General features: G+C 40.4%; 3 protein-coding genes across 4 annotated transcripts; 2 read left to right on the top strand and 1 right to left on the bottom strand.

Annotated features, from left to right (window-relative positions):
- Nucleotides 1-98: 98 nt before the first annotated feature.
- On the top strand, nucleotides 99-1,520 carry LOC134180444 (speedy protein A-like). 2 transcript variants are annotated; one of them, XM_062647593.1, is made up of 6 exons: nucleotides 99-282; nucleotides 417-463; nucleotides 541-599; nucleotides 884-969; nucleotides 1,034-1,205; nucleotides 1,262-1,520. In XM_062647593.1, the coding sequence occupies exons 1-6, from the start codon at nucleotides 143-145 to the stop codon at nucleotides 1,409-1,411; spliced, it is 654 nt and encodes a 217-aa protein (XP_062503577.1). In that variant the 5' UTR covers nucleotides 99-142; the 3' UTR covers nucleotides 1,412-1,520. The 2 variants fall into 2 exon arrangements, with proteins under 2 accessions (XP_062503577.1, XP_062503575.1); XM_062647591.1 differs by having other exon boundaries at nucleotides 366-463.
- A 667-nt stretch (nucleotides 1,521-2,187) lies between these two features.
- LOC134180600 (dual oxidase-like) lies at nucleotides 2,188-8,936 on the bottom strand. The gene is made up of 16 exons (XM_062647787.1): nucleotides 8,801-8,936; nucleotides 8,445-8,522; nucleotides 8,185-8,346; nucleotides 7,329-7,516; nucleotides 7,035-7,254; nucleotides 6,801-6,967; nucleotides 6,575-6,732; nucleotides 6,324-6,519; nucleotides 6,070-6,267; nucleotides 5,828-6,006; nucleotides 4,440-5,767; nucleotides 4,091-4,381; nucleotides 3,653-4,027; nucleotides 2,902-3,560; nucleotides 2,682-2,837; nucleotides 2,188-2,610 (listed from the first exon to the last, which is right to left on the bottom strand). The coding sequence occupies exons 1-16, from the start codon at nucleotides 8,934-8,936 to the stop codon at nucleotides 2,359-2,361; spliced, it is 4,743 nt and encodes a 1,580-aa protein (XP_062503771.1). The 3' UTR covers nucleotides 2,188-2,358.
- Nucleotides 8,937-9,692: 756 nt separating this feature from the next.
- On the top strand, nucleotides 9,693-16,394 carry LOC134180598 (dual oxidase maturation factor 1-like). Its single transcript, XM_062647785.1, has 6 exons — nucleotides 9,693-9,860; nucleotides 10,059-10,116; nucleotides 10,178-10,312; nucleotides 10,395-10,487; nucleotides 15,415-15,568; nucleotides 15,632-16,394. Exons 1-6 carry the CDS (start codon nucleotides 9,693-9,695, stop codon nucleotides 16,179-16,181), a joined length of 1,158 nt encoding a protein of 385 aa, XP_062503769.1. The 3' UTR covers nucleotides 16,182-16,394.
- The last annotated feature ends 1,616 nt before the right edge of the window (nucleotides 16,395-18,010 follow it).

The following is an 18,010-nucleotide window of genomic DNA, read 5'->3' as shown; positions in this document are numbered from 1 at the left end:
GTGAAGTAGCGCGGACAGTGTGGCGTGTATTCTCGCGGGAAGCTTGACTCCACCTGACAAACTTTCAGTGAGCGGTCTATACGCACGTCGGTATTTCATTGAGGCAACCTTCACAAGGTTTCAGATTCTGTAAATAACAGGAATGTTGGATTGGGATTACACTCGAGATGATGGCTGCAAACAATTAGTAGATGTGATGAGTGTGGACAACAGGTACGCATCGCGAAAGAGACCTGCAAAGCGGGAAAGCCTTAATTTGGCCGAGAGAGCTGGAAAACAAAGGTACGTGCGGTAGCGGTCATAGTTCATTGTGCTTCTTTTTATACACTACAGATATAGATCTATATGACAAAATTTCATTCTAGCATGGTTGTTCGGAAAGGTACTTGTGAATTACAAAATTCTCGCATTCCTAGATTGGTCGCAACTCAAGGGACATTGACAGCATTCTTCAAGCTGCTAGGTGGATTTATTCCTTGCTTATGCTACTACACTGACAGCTAGGGCTCATTTGATATAAACAATTTAATTTGTTTTTAGATGAGGATACTATCCAAGACATGTTGTGGTTCGACAGAAACTGCAGACTAGCAGACAAGGTATGTAAATATTCACGGACAATGTGTACACCGGTATCAGACGAATACTGTCCCACCTGGAAAAGTGTCCCCTGGACTAAATTGATTCCTTCTAGAATAAAGTGACATTTAACTCTAACCTCTAAGAACTTTCCCGGGGAAGACACTCTTCCTGGGGGGACAACACTTCCTGGGGGGGAACGACACTTTTCCTGGGGAACGACACTTTTCCCTGGAGGGATGATATTTTCTACTACACCGGTACTTAGACCTTATATCAATCCACTAAGTGGACAACTTTGCAGTACCTACTGGCAATGGTGTACGTCTACTTCAAGAGGGCCGGTTTCCTACCTGGAGAGTACACGCAGAGAAAATTTTTCGTTGCAATGTAAGATGATTTACTCAAGTGTCTCAATATCATACACTTACTTCTCCAATTTAATCACCGCAAGGTATCTAGCAGTTGAGATGGAGGAAGATGATGATAATATAAAGCGAGACCTGCTACCCTGGGCTCTTGGAAGGCCATGGAGTATTCAGTACAGAGATTTTCTGGATGAAAGATACGCACTGTGGAGAACTATACACTACCGAGCGGCAGTTAGTTGTACGACTTGTCATGAGGTCAGTTTGCTCATACAACTTGCAGGCATACTCTGACTTGAGCTTGAATGAGGCAGGTAATGTCCTTGGCTCCATATCATCCTGTCTGGTTGAGATCGAGAGACAGACTACATGCAGGAGCAACTCGACACTATGTGAAAATCAAAAGCAAGACATTGTCAAGAACATACTCTGGTTTATCTTCACGAAGAGCCAAAGAAGAATAATCTTGAAACTGTCCAGGGGCTACATTCCGGGTATAGATGCAGTTATGTGTACCTCTGTTGTCTTTTGTGACACTGTCTTATGTCAGTTATCAGATTTGTTTGGTGTTGTATAGACATGATATATCCTAATGGACCTATATATATATATATATATATATATATATATATATATATATATATATATGTTGCTGATACTATAATACCACAATACTCATCAATCCCACAGCTTGATTTGTACAATGAGAAGTGCCTTTTGCGATGCTATGGCAGAAGTACGCTCTGACTGTAGGATCGAGTGTATTCCTGAAAGGTGAGTGCACCTATACTAGGATTAATTAATACACACACACAAGATCACGGGACTATACAACATTTCAAGTTATAAGTTCTCAAAAGTAATATACGACAGCATCCACTCAACATAGTGAAATTGCATGCCTACTAAGATCATTTCTAGCAAAAATCAGAGGGCACATAAATACTATATAAAAGACTGATGCTTTCTCTTCATTCTTGCAAGCAACGTTACCATGAGTAGATCAAACAGTCTTGTATATAAGCAATGCGTTATGACAATATATTTGCACAATTACTTTGAAACATGCTCTTTGTTAAAAGGTGCTCATCCATATAAGCAGTACAGTGTACATATTTTTTGTGCTTACAGGTAGTCACATCATAATTTTGGTATCAGTATTAATAACAATAATAATACACATTATTATTGTTTGTCAATGTTGGCCAGATTACGCAATTGAAATATTTTGATGCTAGTTGATATACACTTGTTATTGTTATCTCTTGGCACTGACAAGATACACTGCTAACTGCTATTGTACTACTATATATCGTCACTGTGCTATGCTACCTCAGCTGTTGACTATACTGCCTATTACAGTTACACAACACAACATGGTACATGCCAAGCAGTCACAACTGCAAGCTTGCTAGAAATTCTCATAGTGATGCAATAGGATAGGACCTTCGTATTCATTCTCCTTGGAGCAAGCAGCCTCTACAGACTTGGTCATTGGAGGAGGACCACAAGAAAACACTCCAATACGCTGGACATCACCGTGACGACCCTTTACTTTGGCCAAGAAAATGTCAAACGGGGGTCGTCCAAAGTGAGTAATTGATTGAAGACCAGTGAAAAGAGAGCGACCAGAGATACGCTCAAAGTGGCGTTCACATATATACTAGACAAAAATCGGTAATTCACCACCCTAATTAGATATAATTCCAAACAACGGTCTTTTCACCAACTTACCAGCATTGTGGTCCGTAGATCAAACTTGTGATACGCTTGAGTAATGAATATGTGAATTTCCACCATGTTTCTTGAATCTGCTTCTTCAACCTCACGGATTATCTCCGTAAACCATTCAAACTGTTTCTGTGTGCGTGTAACCCATAAGAAATACATCTAAAGAGAGACAAGATTGATACCATGCAGACATGACTATATTTTGAACAAACGACTGCCATACCTTCTTCAAGGACAGCTTCCCAAAACCGTTCCTATTCAAGTTGACAACACTCTTCAGGATTGATGCAAATGGTGTGACGCCAATTCCCCCACCAACCAGTATTGACACTTCATAACGATGCCAGTCTTGGTGGCCTTCACCAAATGGTCCATCTATAAAAAGGCGTGGATATGGAACATTGGAGTACACACTTTTCAAGTTATTTGTCCAAGGACCAACAGCACGAACGTGTACACTTAGGTGCTCTTCATGAGGAGCAGATGTAAGGGTGAAAGGATGGTACTCGTTTTTTGACAACCCCAAACAAGCTATTCGAACCCATTGGCCTGATTTGTAGTCAAAGTTGGACGGTCTCTTGAAGACAATGCTCAGGACGTCTGATGGTAACAGCTCGGCCTTGATGACAGATATTTCGATGTAACTGCGAGAAGAACTGATCAGTTTGTCAGCAACGTACAAACATGCCGGTCCCAAAAAGAAGAAGTGGAAGAGAGGAGCTTGAACCAAGCGGCCAGCACCGTGGAGAATAAGAAGAACGTAAAATAGTATGTAGAGACGATGGCTTGTCCAAAAGACATTGTAAATGTAGCGGCGAGCTACTGGAATAGCAAAGATGTAGATAACAGCTCCCACAATGACAAGAAGAATTGCAGTGACACCTGAGACATACATCAATCAACCAGAAACATGTACATATACGACGGCATGCACTGAGACTGTTAACAGTAACAGTATAACAATGTACATGTACCTGTAATGGTGTTAAAAGTCCAGTACTGAAACTTTGGCAGTTCATCTGAAAAATGGTAATAATCTCTAAACAGACATGTGAGATCATCCGCTGTCTGAGTGGAAATATGATAGAAGTTGAGTGCATGACCGATGATATGCAACAGAGTATACAACAAAGCAGCAATGGCAATGTGCTGGTGAAATCCATGCAGAGAATCGAACGGAACAAAGCGGTTAAGAGGAGTTTCACGCAAGTAAGTAATCATGTTCCGGCACATCGGTAGAAGAATGACAGAGTAGGTGAACGCCATGGTTGATGCAGCACCACGAGTAATACTCACTCCATAACCGGCTATTCGACGAAGTCCAGCATGTTCTCGTTCAACAGAAAAATCTAAAGAGACAATAGACTTGTTAGAACAATATCTGCACTAAAAGTTTAACATGACTAACTTACAGTAAGCTCTCTCTGCAAATATCAAAAGCACAACAAGATGAAACAATGCCACCCAGAAAATCTGCAGTTTGTAGTTGTCTATAGAGCGAACGTATCGCTCCCATCCACTGGCAGCAGTTCCAGCTTTCTCCCCTTCATCCGAATCCAAATCAATGGCTGAATTTCGAGGTGACCGAAGTCTATGCACTTCATACGCAGACTCCAGTGCAACTCTTCTATCACGAAGACTTCTTGTATGCACACGAGATCTGCACTTGCTGAGTGAAAGTCCTGGCGACTGCAAGTGATCACCTAGTGTTAATTGCATAATGCTTGGTCACCAGTAGTAAAAGAGAAATCATACACTTACCAGTTACAATCATTGGGGATAGCATTGAGTTTGACGAAGAAGATCTATCATGGCTGAGAGTAGGAGTGACTGCACTATAAGCTCCTTGGTTTTGCATAAGAACTTTGAAGTCATCAAATGTCAAGTAATCTTTGGAGTCAAAGTTGCGTGACTGAAACATACTTTCTGCCATTTCATCCAATTCGTCAGGTCTTACGCTAGTGTTCACAATTTCCAACAAGGATCTGGTAACTCTGAAAAACTCTTCTCTCTCTAGACTCCCTGAATTGTCTATGTCATAGAGATTAAACAAAAGCATCATCTTATCATCTACACTGCCTTTGTTGAACATCACCAAGAGGTCCAGCAGCTCGCGAAAAGTAACAAATCCATTGTTATCTGCGTCAGCTAGACTAAACATTTGTTCCACGAACAATGAGTTTGTTGTCATTCCCATAGTGCCTGAAAAATCCTCTTTTGATAACTCAAAGTCGAGAACCAGTTCTGTGACCTTTTTTCTGCCTTTGCCTTCAACTTGCCAAGCCTGAGAGTTTTGTGAAGCACGTGCAAACACTTCACGCATAAACTCTTCAACTAGCTGCTGTCTCTTCTGTTTTGTTATAGCATTGGACAAGATGTAATGACTGTCGTGCTGATTTATCACTTCAACAATAATATTTCTTGGTGTCAAGGTCTCTAACAGCTCACAAATAAATTGATCACGACCAGGGGATGAATAAAAGCGCAAGATCAAGTCATGTCCGTTTTTCACACGAGTTAATAAAAGAGTAGAGTCGTTACACGGTTGCCATATAATGATGTGTCCATGTGTAAATAAGTCAATTCTTCTCAGTGTTGCTCCATCACCATTGGTTACAATCAGTTCACATCCCTCCTCAGATATAACACAAAGAGTTATCTGCCTGGTGCCTTCGTCAGTCATTAGTTCCCAACAATGTGCTATTGTTTTCCAATTTCCACTCAGTTTTTCTGGTTTCTCAGAACGAAGACGTTGTCGTACAATTGTGTTTCTCATTGCTCTCTTTCTTCTGCTAACGACGACAGCAAGAACGGCAAGCAAAAGCACAATCCACAATCCTAGAGAAGAAAATGTCACGATATATGGTGTCTCACTACCAGTAAAGTAGTCAAATGTCTTCATTTCAGTGCAATCATCCAACATGTCCTCGCTTAGCTGAAAAGAAAAATGGCATGGACTCGTAGAGTCAGACGCCAAGTTTAGAAATACATTAGACTGAATATCATCTGGTCCGATGTCAGTCACATTGATGATAAGGTCATACAAAGTTGTTCCTTTGATTAAATCAACTTCTTCATCTGTAAATAGTCTAGAGTAGAAAGAAAGAGGATTAAAGTGGATTTTCTGGTAAATCAACTGATTTTCTGACCCGTTGGCTTTGTTTTCATACCAAAACCGATCGGCATCTCGAATCCTTTCAAACTGATCAAGTATAATGGCTCTAAACAAAGGACCTGGCCCTGACATTGTTGTCTCCAGGAGACCCGCTGGCCAAATATCTAAATTGTCAAAACTTCCATTGTACAACCAGCTGAGATTTGAAATAGCCTAGCCAAAAAACATTAACATGAAACATCGTATACCGATACACAATAACATAAATTGTCGTACAAGTCTCATATGTTCCAACTCAGGGTAGTGTGGATTACTCGTATCAAAAGCCTCTGGATTGATGTCTTGGAAACTAGTCATGCGATCCAATCCATACTCTTCTCGAGCTCTGTTATAATCAGGCAGTCCATGATCCCGTCCTCGTTGAATGTTAAGTGCCATTAAATCACGTCGTGAGAACTCAAGTGGGCCAAATACCTAATGAAGAAAATCTATTAAATCCAACATTATCCATCCAATGCTTCTATCAATACCCCTCCTCTCAAATCTTCTGTAATTACGTTATCTTCTCTTTCGGTTATTTGGGTAGCCATTCCCATTAGCAGTGGATCAACATCGGTTTCCTCGACTGCGTCTTGTGGATTCCAGTATGAATTGCATGTACGAACAGCAACATATCCAGCTGCTCCAGTGGCTTCAGTTGTGTACATGATACTGCAGTTTTTGTGCCTAAGATCCAATCAATTAACGTAAAGTTCCTACTAATAAATACAAGTTACAACACCGTCGGATCACTCCTGGTGGCACTATGGTGTGACCAAATCTCATAGCAGCTGACTGAAACACGTGCGTTACTCCAGGGTGGATTGATGGCTTGTATCCCTTATAAGAGGAAGGTTGGACACCTAAGAATATTGGCAGCCAGTCTTCAAGAACAATTTTCTACATATCAAGGTAAGGATAGTATATAAGGCAGACTTCTGGAATTAGCAAGTGCAGGATGGTGTGACCTGATGTAAAGCAATTGTCCACTGCCTTGCCCGATTGAATACAAGTTCATCATCCCAGTTAGGATGTTGAGATTGAATCCAGTGAGCATAACGATTATGAACACGAAACCATAGTATGCCCATAGTCAAAAGAAATGGATTCTCATTCCCTCGTGGATTTCCCAGTCCTGGCACACAATGTGTTGTTCTTACATCTTAATATAAGCACATGTAATTAATCAAATCCCTGCTTACTAAAAAATCTTCGTGAACTTTTCAATACATGATCTCTAGGTGGTGGAGGATTAGCCATGGGTAGACCAAGATCATTACGAATAGGAAACCGACAATCTTCAACTCCATCTTTTTTATCACAAGCCAGTGTGCCATTCTTGAATGACCGTAAAGCATCTGCCCAAGCCTTGGCTACTCCATACATAAGACCACCATCAATCCAAGGTGTGATTTCATTCAGCTAGACATATGAAATTTTTCCAATTAATTAATGTGACAATACACAGCAAGATTCATGACAACTATTTGCAGCACCTGCTCTCGAGGCACATTTGGGTTATAACCAGTGTACATGTTGTAGCGTGTACGCAGGAAAGGCAAGACTTTGTTTCCTTCACCGGTGGAATCATACAGCTCATTACCAGCTGGTATGTCAATGTTAAAATATTCTGGCGGACAGCCAGGCCGCTGTGCATCAAGGATTTCTTCTACAACTTGCTGACCTATACATAATCATATCAGCACGATTACATAAACCATCCTGAAAGCTAAAAATCATAAGGCGCGTTTCCACTATAGTGCCTAAAACCGGTTTAACAAGTGGTTTAAGCTACTAGTTTAAGAATTGACCTGTTTCCACCTGCACTAAACGAGTTAAATTTTAAACCTAAACCACTTTCTTAAACCTACTTCAAAGTAGGTTTAGCAAAGTGGTTTAGGTTTAACTGTCACATGACAGCAGCATGCTTGTTTAGATGGCTTCTCGACAACACTGTTTTGATGATATTGACTATTTTCCTGGAATAAGGTTGCCTAGAAGATGTAAGGGTCGCTACTAGGGGAAAGAAATCAGCAGCTACACAGAGAGAGAAGACGGTGTCCTTGGTCACCATCATGCAAATTCCTACTAGTAGATGCTGAATCAGTGAAAACCAACAGTTGCTCTGACTCGGCGACAGAGCAGCCCAATATCAAATTATAGCTTTCATACACGATTTGTTTTGCACATCCCGGATGTGCAAGTTCCTACTGGAAACAGTCGCTTTCTTGAACTGGTTTAGTTTTTAAATGCATTTAAACTAAACTACAGCGTAGTTTAAGGTGCAGCTAGTGGAACACATGGCCTTATTAACAGCTAGAGCTATAGTTTTCTATAAATTCTTGTACATACCAAAGAATGTCATGAGCACGGTACGATTCATGTAAGAAGGTTTGCCTGTTTTCCCTTTCATTACATATTGACTGATGGTGAGAGGATTTGGTCTTTCATAACCTGAAGGATGGTAGACACCATCTTCATATGCATGATCAAGACGTCTGGTCAGAGTCATATCTGCACCAATGGAAACAACAGAAAGAGAAAGTCATTTAGAGAAGCAGCTTTAACGTATATAGTACAATGTTACAAACATATTTGAGCATATATCATACTTCCTCCACTTAGTAAGTCTGCATAATCAACAGATTGATCAAATATTACTCTTAGCGTGTCTATAGTAACTGATACACCTACAACAAAATCAATAGTTCTACTGTAACTTGCTTGTCATTAGGTGCATAAAATCACATGATATGACACCAATTTATTTTTAAGCACAAAATGTTTCACAAAATGCCATAACGTAGAGCCCTAGAGCTATTGCAATGCATATGATGAAGTAAACATGTATGTTCTGACTAACATCATTCTGCACCTGCAGCTTGCTGTATAGTACCGAGTGCACCTACAAGTTTACTGTGCACAGTATCAATGTGAAATAATGGAATTGAAGTAAGACATATCTCACCTGCACCACCCCAATCAGGATGAGCTTTGTTGTTATACCAGCCATCATAACTTTCACCTTCATAGGCTTCCTTGTCATTGATGGCAGCATCAGAACAAACCAGTACTGCAACAGTTAGAAAGCAGATGAGAAACATATCCTAGAGTCCTTCTGGTGGTTATGGTTGCTATACCAACCATTTGCATTCCTATTCCCCAGTGCTAGTTGTGATGTCACATGCTGGTGTTATAGCAATAATGATGTGTCACCTACTATAACATGCCCTAGCTATTAGAAGGTGTAGCTCTACAAAAAGAAGCCCGTACAATCTAGATATGCCTGTTTGTAAGAGGCAGTGCAATCTAATGGACATTTCATGAATAATTCTTAGAATAAAAAATTCCCCAACCCTACCTATAGATAGATAGTGGAAGAGCTTAATTGTAATAGCTTACACATACTATTAATTAATTAATTAAATGACATGAAACAGACTTTGTTTCAACAAGCCTAAAGTCACACACTGCCAACTGCAACCTGAAATGTTGACCCTGCTCTACATTTTACAATTTTACAATTCTGGAAGTTATACAAGTTAATTAATTTGACTAAACTACATAGTAACCAAGATTGAGAAAGCGGTCTCTGACCTGCTAGTACGTATACAAGCACAACCAGCTGCAGGAAGGCAAAATCTAAGAAGCACTCTGGTTTGTTCCCGCATTGTCGACGCTGTCCCAGCCTAACATGTCTCACACAACATCTCATCTCAAATACCAAGCAACCAAACGTACACGACAATAATGTCTACACGGATCTGACAGTTCAGGCAAATCTAAAAGCTTCCTCTCCAGACAATAACGCAAACAAAACGCGCGCAATCGCAGTCATTCTTCAGTGTCACAGCGGCGCTATGATTGTAGCCTCCTTTGACGCCTTTCGCAGCAAGCCATATCCTACTCTGTACGGTGCTAGCCAGACGGCAGTTACTGAAGACAAACTCGTAGTTGGTCTTGTGGTAGCCATTGGTGTTCTCGGCTTTACTCTTCTTGTCGTCTCTCCAGCAATCCGTGGAAGAAAGGTGAGATGTATGCAGTTGATCTCTCTATAGTTGCTAGCTCTCCGCTTTCCGTATATGCGGAGACATCGTACGATTAGAAGTTCCAAGTGTGTGTTACTAAGTAGACTGTACCCTGTGCTGCTCGAGAAAAGCGCTGTTAGGTGTCACAGAGCTTCATTTGTCCGGCATTGTCTAACATGTTGGCGCGAAACTTTGCAGGCTCTAGTCTACTTCCTAAAAGTCGGAGCATCTCTTTTCGTCGGCTGCACCATCATCGGTTAGCTTTTAGTTACTCGACTGGTGAATATCCATGCTTGACTGCCGGCCGATTGGTCTAGTTGGTAACTATGGTTACGGTTGGCAAACCGGAACAATCAAGACGCGCACAGCGTACAAGGCATTTACTAACCATGAAGTCGCTGCTCAAGTTGGACTGCACGTTGGCCTGCGAGGAATCAACATCACATTGAAAGGTGGGCATAGATCTACACACCACTACTAACATTTAGCATGCATGCAATCTTTTACCTAGTAATTAAATTAAAATTTTGTTAGGTGAGCCAGAACATCAATTAAAAGAACAGATTAACTACAACGAACGATTTTCTTGGGGATGGCAGCAGTTTAGGATTGGATTTGGACCCTATGGTAAGATCTACTTTATTGATAGCCAGTTAACTAGTAAATGCTCGGTTAGCATTGTGCTAGGCGAGCGATGGTGTTCCGTCTTTACCTATTCGCGTAACAATGGTTGCGTTACGTAGCAATAGTTTCTGTCAAACAAACGCGGGAACTCAGGAAACAGACTTTCAGTTGCTCTTCTAAAGTATTTTGCGTTCAATTATCTGAACTCAGCGTTCAATTATCAGACTCAGGCATTCAATTAACCGTTGCTTACGGCTGTTGTGCAATATCATGAAAACTGAATAGCTTACATAGTCTGTGGTTGGGCAGCTGCAAAAATATCATCATTCATCAGCTGTCTAGATGCAATGATTTGTAATTAGTCTTGACTTTAGCGTGAGTTTTTAGTGTGTGTTGTAGGATGACTTCCTTTGCACTAATCTTGGTGCCCCACGTTTCCGCAGAACCTCGCGTCCGTAGTAATACCATGCAACAGTCCATCATGCGTTGTAGTGGGTTTTTAGCTAATCACTAGCTCGAATTTCACTACTTCGCCTTCCCATCTTTCTTGAATCAATCATTTATTGTTCAGCTGAAACGTGAGTGAGCATCATAGCTAGAAAGATGTCATGAAAGAAATGTGCGACTAAAATAATTATTTCTATATTTGGTACTTCTAATTAGGACAGAACATCGGATAATTGAATGCCCGAATCGGATAACTGAACGCCCAATTTGGATAATTGATTGCCTGAATGGGATAATTGAACGCTGAGTTCGGATAATTGAATGCAAAATACTATAGCTGTCTTCAATTCTTCGTTTATGCTTCAATCGTCTCACTCGTTTACTGTGATAATCGCGTAACAATGGTCGCGTAGTCACGTGATAATGGTTGGGTAGCAATAATTTCTGTCAAAGTAACGTGTGGAAACTCAAAAAACAGACTTTTTCTTCTTTTAGCTTTTCCTTTCATTCCGTTTGTCACGAATCAGTCTCCTTTGCTCTTTAGTCGCGTAAGGGAGAAAAATCGAGAGTCGTTTCACTCTTCTCGCCAATAAATTATAATTGAGTCGACCCTCGAAAAGGGTCCCTTGCTTCAATTTTTAGCGCATATGTTACGGATTCAAAATTGCATTCATCTGGCATCGTTGTTTTGTCAATCCGTCTTTCTCTTTTGCCGTAAATACATATGACAAGTGCTGACGTACGCATATAAATATATAAATATATAAATATATAAATATAATATATCTTGAGCTCAATTGACATGACAAGAGAGAGGCTCGCTTCACTCGCCAATTAATTAATTAATTGATCCTTGTCTGCATGTTCCCCTAAGTGTGAACTTTGAAAATCTTCAATATTTTTGTTGTTTTTTTGGACTTTGCGATGATCTCAATATTGCTAGAAACCGCTAGGTCTAGCCTTTCCTACAAAGAAAACGGAAGGATAATAAGTTTGCCTATCAAAGACATAGGGGTGGAGCAATTAATGGTTAATTATTATCCAATTATCTTGTAAGAGCAACTGATCAGCAACTGGAAATTGGTGTAACATGCATGGTCCATGCAACTGGAGCAGCTCTTAGTAATTCATTACTCACTTCCAAGGTCACACTAAGGGGAATGACAGTTTTTAAGTAATTAGTCTGACAAGATAACTCTTGTAGCCACTTTTGCAGGCTGTTTGTAGATGAAATGTCTGCAGGGGTTTGCAAACATAAGAGCAATGATGCTAAACATCTAGCGCCAATATGACTCATCTGGCACTGAATAGGGACTACCATAGCCATACAGGAATTGTACATGCCTATGCATTTAAATTACTTTCTAAGTGCATGCACATACCCATTAGCCCCATCCCCAGACTCTCTTGCTCTACTACAGTAGTCTTGTCCGGTGCCTGTATGAGGAGTCTGGGGATGAGGCTATACACATACATGACGAGGCTACACATACATTACTAACTTGATGCTGTCTCAAATATATGTTCAATACCTACATCGTTAGTTTAATTAAAAACATAGACTTAAAACTACACATTAGTCTACAATACTTTTAAGATTTTAATTAAAATCACTAGATAGCCCACACCCTATGGGAAGACATTTCACACTAAAAACGATAGCTGTTTAGCCTAGTGTAGATCAGCATTAGCCTTTACAGGGGTGTCCTAACGTTTGAGGCCTGTAGCCCAAGACTTGGCAAGTTCTGGCGACAGAATGAACTTTGACGCCAACTGGCCAATTGCCGGGCTTTGTTGAGGTCACATGAACAGAGCAACATATTCACTTTTATTTGGATATCTTTACACAAAGTTCACAAAGGAAACTCATAAACAGATCTCTCTTCAAGACCAACAGCCATGCATACGCGCAATAGTTTCACATTCTACTACAAAGTTCATTTTTAGATGGGCTGGTGTACTGAAACTTAGCTCTCTCACATTCACTACTGTAGCTCAGCTGCTGTACTGAATGCACATGCTGACACCTTACTTTAGCACAGAACACCTGCACGCCTCTGGACAGATAAAATAATAGTGTGCAACATGTCCCTCAATTAATTGGTACCTTTTGTGAAGTCTATTGCGCCAAATAAGTACTACTCTACTTGATTGTTTATTGCTGATGTGGCCACACCATTCTCAGCAGGTCTATATCCACTTCAAGACTACTACATTACTGGAGTCAGGAGTCTACCATCGCCTGAAGGTCTGAGTCACTTCAGAGTTCTACATGTCTGTCGCCAATTTTGGCAACATGGCGACAACTTAGACACCCTGCCTATAAACCAAAAAAACTGCTTTGAGTGGCAGATGCTGTTTAGGTTAATTGGTCTTAATTTATGACTTGCTAACAGTTGGTCATTCATTAGAACTTATGATAATAGATGTTCCAGATGTTGATGTTTACTCAATTATGAAGACTGACACTCACTCATCTGCATGACGATGAATCACTGACAGAAGCAAAATTAGGTTTTGAAGAGTGGGGAGAGTGGAGAGAGTGTTCAGAAGTCCCAGAATTAGATGAAGACATAGTGTAGTGCTTTGTTCTGAGTTAGGAATTAAGATTTCATTCAATTAGTGTGCAACAAGATTTCATTAAATTGACTACAGTCACCTTGAATGTCCTGGACAGCTGCCATTGATGTCTGGACAACTTCCAAGTGTTCTGACAATTGTTTGAACACTTGGAAAATTCTAATCTAAGGCCTGCAGTACCTAGGTTTGAGTGTCCAGACCGGTTGGAGACATTCACCACTCAAAGGAAACCACCAACTCTCTATCCTCCAATCAGGATTTTACACGTTTGGTTAGTGTTTGTACTACTTTCACGATAATTGCTGATAGCAATGCTCTCTGCTATTGGCTCTCTGCTAATGCATTTGTGACTGAGTGAGTAGTCAATTGCTTTAACCATCTGATATCACATTTTGTCAGCGTGTGAGCTACACCTACATGTTGTCTTTTCCTTTGTCTTCCTTGTCTTCTACAAAGCGTGGTATTTGCACTCAACTCAGGGCGACACCCAGAGATATGATTTGCATACGTTGTGGTCGACCTTTGGTTGGCCGACCTCTGTGGTACGCTTTGAGTCTAGCGCTCTTAGAACGAGAGACAGACAACGAGAAGAGCTGGAAAGAGTTGACCTGTTGTTTGTAGACTTGGATGGCACCCGTCGAGACTGCAGGCACTTGCGTCAAGGCGAAATTACATTAGCAAAGAGCCAATCGCGACACAAACATTGATGCCACTCTGATTGGAGGATAGAGTCGGTGGTTTACTTAAGTGACTTATGTCTCCATCCGATCTTTCTTCTCCGAGAGGGGAGACAACTGGCTGGACATTTGAGCATATCTACGCAGTACCATGCAGGCATTCAAGTTTTTGCTGAGATATCTTATTTTTATATCCTAAAGCCTCTCTCACACAATACTGATATAGGGAATGTAGACAGGAGTAGAGTGCTTCATTACGAAGTGAGACGTTTGTAATTGTTTCCCTTGTAAAGTTTGCACCAGAACCGTACAATGTTTTGCTTGTAGAGGTTGCTGATGGTCAATAGTTCAATTACTTTAAGACACTTGAAATTGCACCTTGAGAAAATCAGTGGAAAATTTAGTGCACATGCTGTTAGTCTAGACCTGTCCAAGCTGGCTTGGCACTGCAAACTTGAGCTTGGTGCTACATGCAGTGCAATAGTGCCAGTTGCACACCTCTGTGGTGTGTGAGCGTGTGTGTGTGTGTGTGTGTGTGTGTGTGTGTGTGTGTGTGTGTGTGTGCATGTGTGTGTGTGTGTGTGTGTGTGTGTGTGTGTGTGTGTGTGTGTGTGTGTGTCCGTGCATGCATGCATGTGTGCGTGCATGCCTGCTTGTGCATGCGTGTGTGCATGCACGTGCACAGCTGTTGGTCTGTTTGTCTGTATGTATGTCTGTCTGTAATGGTGTAGCTGCACCAGGAGGGTCAGAATTAACTTAAACTTGGCATAGAAATAGATACTGAACTTGCTCATTTTACTGATGATGGCTGTTCTTGTAAGAAAGAAGTCAGTATTCTACTGCTACTGCATGGTCATGCACTCTGCTCTATGATTTTATTTTGTCTGTTTTCTCTTCTTGTAAATGACAAGGGTGCTGATATCACGAGCATAAGACAGCAGACACGCATGTTGCTGATGATTCCAGGCAAATTTCTCATAGGAAAATAACTGTTAATGTTATAGAAACTTGTTGCTCATTGCTTGTTGCTCATTGCTTGTTGCTTTGAGTTTAACCGTGTCTTAAAATCTTGCTGAACTGGAACTTTATTGCAATGAGTTTTATCCAGTAACTTGGCTGCTGCTTGAAGTCAGAGTAGATATACTGCACAATATTTGACAGTTATCATAGATAACTGCTATATACATCTGATACTCATACATGTACCAACATTAAAATATTTATAGCCAATCAACTCAACAGAGAATTTCGAGATGCTCAATGGCGAGGTATGCCTCTACCCATTTTATGGATTGCAGAATATTTCACTTTAGATGGAGAAAACATTCGCTGGAACAGAGGATACCGAGAAGCTGGATTCTACACTCATGGCTTGCTCTGGTATGAATATAGCAGAAACATTGTGCACGTTGATATTTTTGTGATTTTGGTGATATTTTGCAGGACTGCATTTGGTTTATGGCTGATTGTCAATTTTCTTTTTTTGTATTCTCCTCGAATTGGTTGTTATATGTGGGGTCTTACTGGCGTCATTTTACTCACATCAGTCATAATGTATACTGGCATAATTCACAAATGGCCTGAGCTAAAAATCCCATTTCGAGATGGAGATTTAGAGCTGAATTATGGCTGGAGTTTCTGGCTCATCGTTGCTTCAGGAATGTTTTGTATCATTTCTTTTCTTGCTCTGTTTGTTCTCGATTGGAGATGGTCACTGCTCTTCATGTCACTATTTGACTTGACGAATGAAGACTGCTTGCTGCTTGAAGAAGATTCACAAGAAACTAAACCTCTTACACTTGCACCTCAAAGACCCAGACCTGTTCGAAAATCGAGAAGTCGACATTCCCAAATCAAGCCTATGTATTCTGTTGAGAAAGTTACTATTGAAAACACTTCTACATGCACACTCAATGGCAGGACATCACGGCTGACCAGCAGTGCTGTAGAAATGGAAGTTTTTGTTGCAAAATCCTCAGAAGACTCGATATAAAATGTACAATGGGTACACTGATAGATATTAATAAGGGCTGTCACGGCAATGAACAAGGATACACAGGGCATGAATTTAATCGACATGAAGTTGTACTTGCAGTAAATTGTCTTAGAACTTTGATCTAGTTTGCTTAGTGCTGGATTTTCTTGGTGTGTCCATACTGATAGTATAGAACAGGAGTGTCAACAGAAAAGCAAAGAAATGTGATGTAGCGCACTCAGTTGTACATTCTACGTTCATCTATACTGTATGTGTGTTTAGTAGCTACCTAACTGATCATACCAATACTCTTGAATTTTACCAACAGTTGATAAATTAATTAACTTAATAGTTTGTTAGCTAACGATTGTTGTATTTCTAACTTGCTTCACGGCATATACTATATATTTAATCAATCAGTCCGTGCTTTCTGGTAATGTCATCCCGGTGTGGAAAATAGAGAGTTATTTTGGGTTGGACAGACTGAGCCTAGTTAGGACATTCTTGTATGGTGTTACATGAACTTAGTGCCACCCCTACTGCAGCCATTTTGCATTTAATTATTGATAACCAACTTTCAAGGGAGAAATGCAGCTGAGGTTTCTCTGGATAAGTAAAGCATGCTAGGAGGCACCTAAGTTCATGAAATTAACAGATACACTACTGGAAAGGCCATCACGTGCTAAGAGAGTGACTGACAAGGTTTACCATATACCCATAAAGTGGATGTTGTGTCCAAACTCATCCCAAAACTGGCGCAGTATTTGGTCGGATAAACAACACATTTGGTGGGACATCGTCCTATGTCCTACAATGTACCATTATTTTCCAACTGCATGCAATATCTGCTGGATCATCTATCATTAGTACGCATGATGTGTGTGACACTTGAGTATATAGTTGATTGTGCATTGTGCAACTCCATCCACAAACTTTCATCTAGTTATAGATATCTCAATCGTTTCTATAGCAATAAATAGAATGAGTAGTGGAGCTCGTGATCACCGAGTCGATCGTCATGTGACTTCTTCTAGGACGAGCGCTCGAAGAGAAGGAATGCGCAGGAGTACGTACTCCACTAACTAATCGATCCATCCAAGCGGTTGCTGCAAACTGTTAGGCCAGCATGACGTGTCGGTTCGTGCTAACGTGGCTGTTTCTAGCATTCACAGGTCTCCATCAACATCTAGCTACAAGTGCGTTGCTTAGTTACTTTCATATTGAACAATTAACTATGTGTCCTTACGATTTTTGTTTTTGCTTGTTTTGGTTTGTTTGTTGGGGTGATAAGTTTAAACCACTGTATCTGTACATTGTTTCTGCACTCTTGTAAAGAACATTCTCTTTTTACGAGTTTTCATATCATTCAAAATTTAGTATGCTTTGAGCTAGTTAGTAACTTGATTCCGTATTCCAAAACTTAATTGTCTGTACTGGCAAAGGCAACAAGTAGACAACTCAAGAGAGTCACTTGGACAAGACAAATAGTAGCATGGGACAGCACATGCAGTATAATCTAGTCAACTTTCTCATTACTATCAATGGAACTAGAAATGGTTGCCAATTCTTGAGCAACATTTCTGCTATAGGTTGCTGAAAATCACCAAGATCTCTATTATACTGCAAATAATAATTCACTTGTTTATAAAACCAAGATAATTCAGTCTGAGAATCAACAAAATCATTCTCTTGACTGCATGGCCAGCACAAAACCCTACTTTAAATTGTGTTTGTCCTTCGTATTGTCTACTGATTGTTTGCCTGTCTGTTTGTCTTTTTGTTTGTCTGTCTGTCTGTCTGTTTTTCAAGACAGACACAGACATGTAATTAGCTTTGGTAATAATATG

Source organism: Corticium candelabrum, chromosome 5 (assembly GCF_963422355.1).
Source record: "Corticium candelabrum chromosome 5, ooCorCand1.1, whole genome shotgun sequence".
Lineage (NCBI taxonomy): Eukaryota > Metazoa > Porifera > Homoscleromorpha > Homosclerophorida > Plakinidae > Corticium > Corticium candelabrum.
This window is presented reverse-complemented; position numbering and strand designations above follow the sequence as displayed.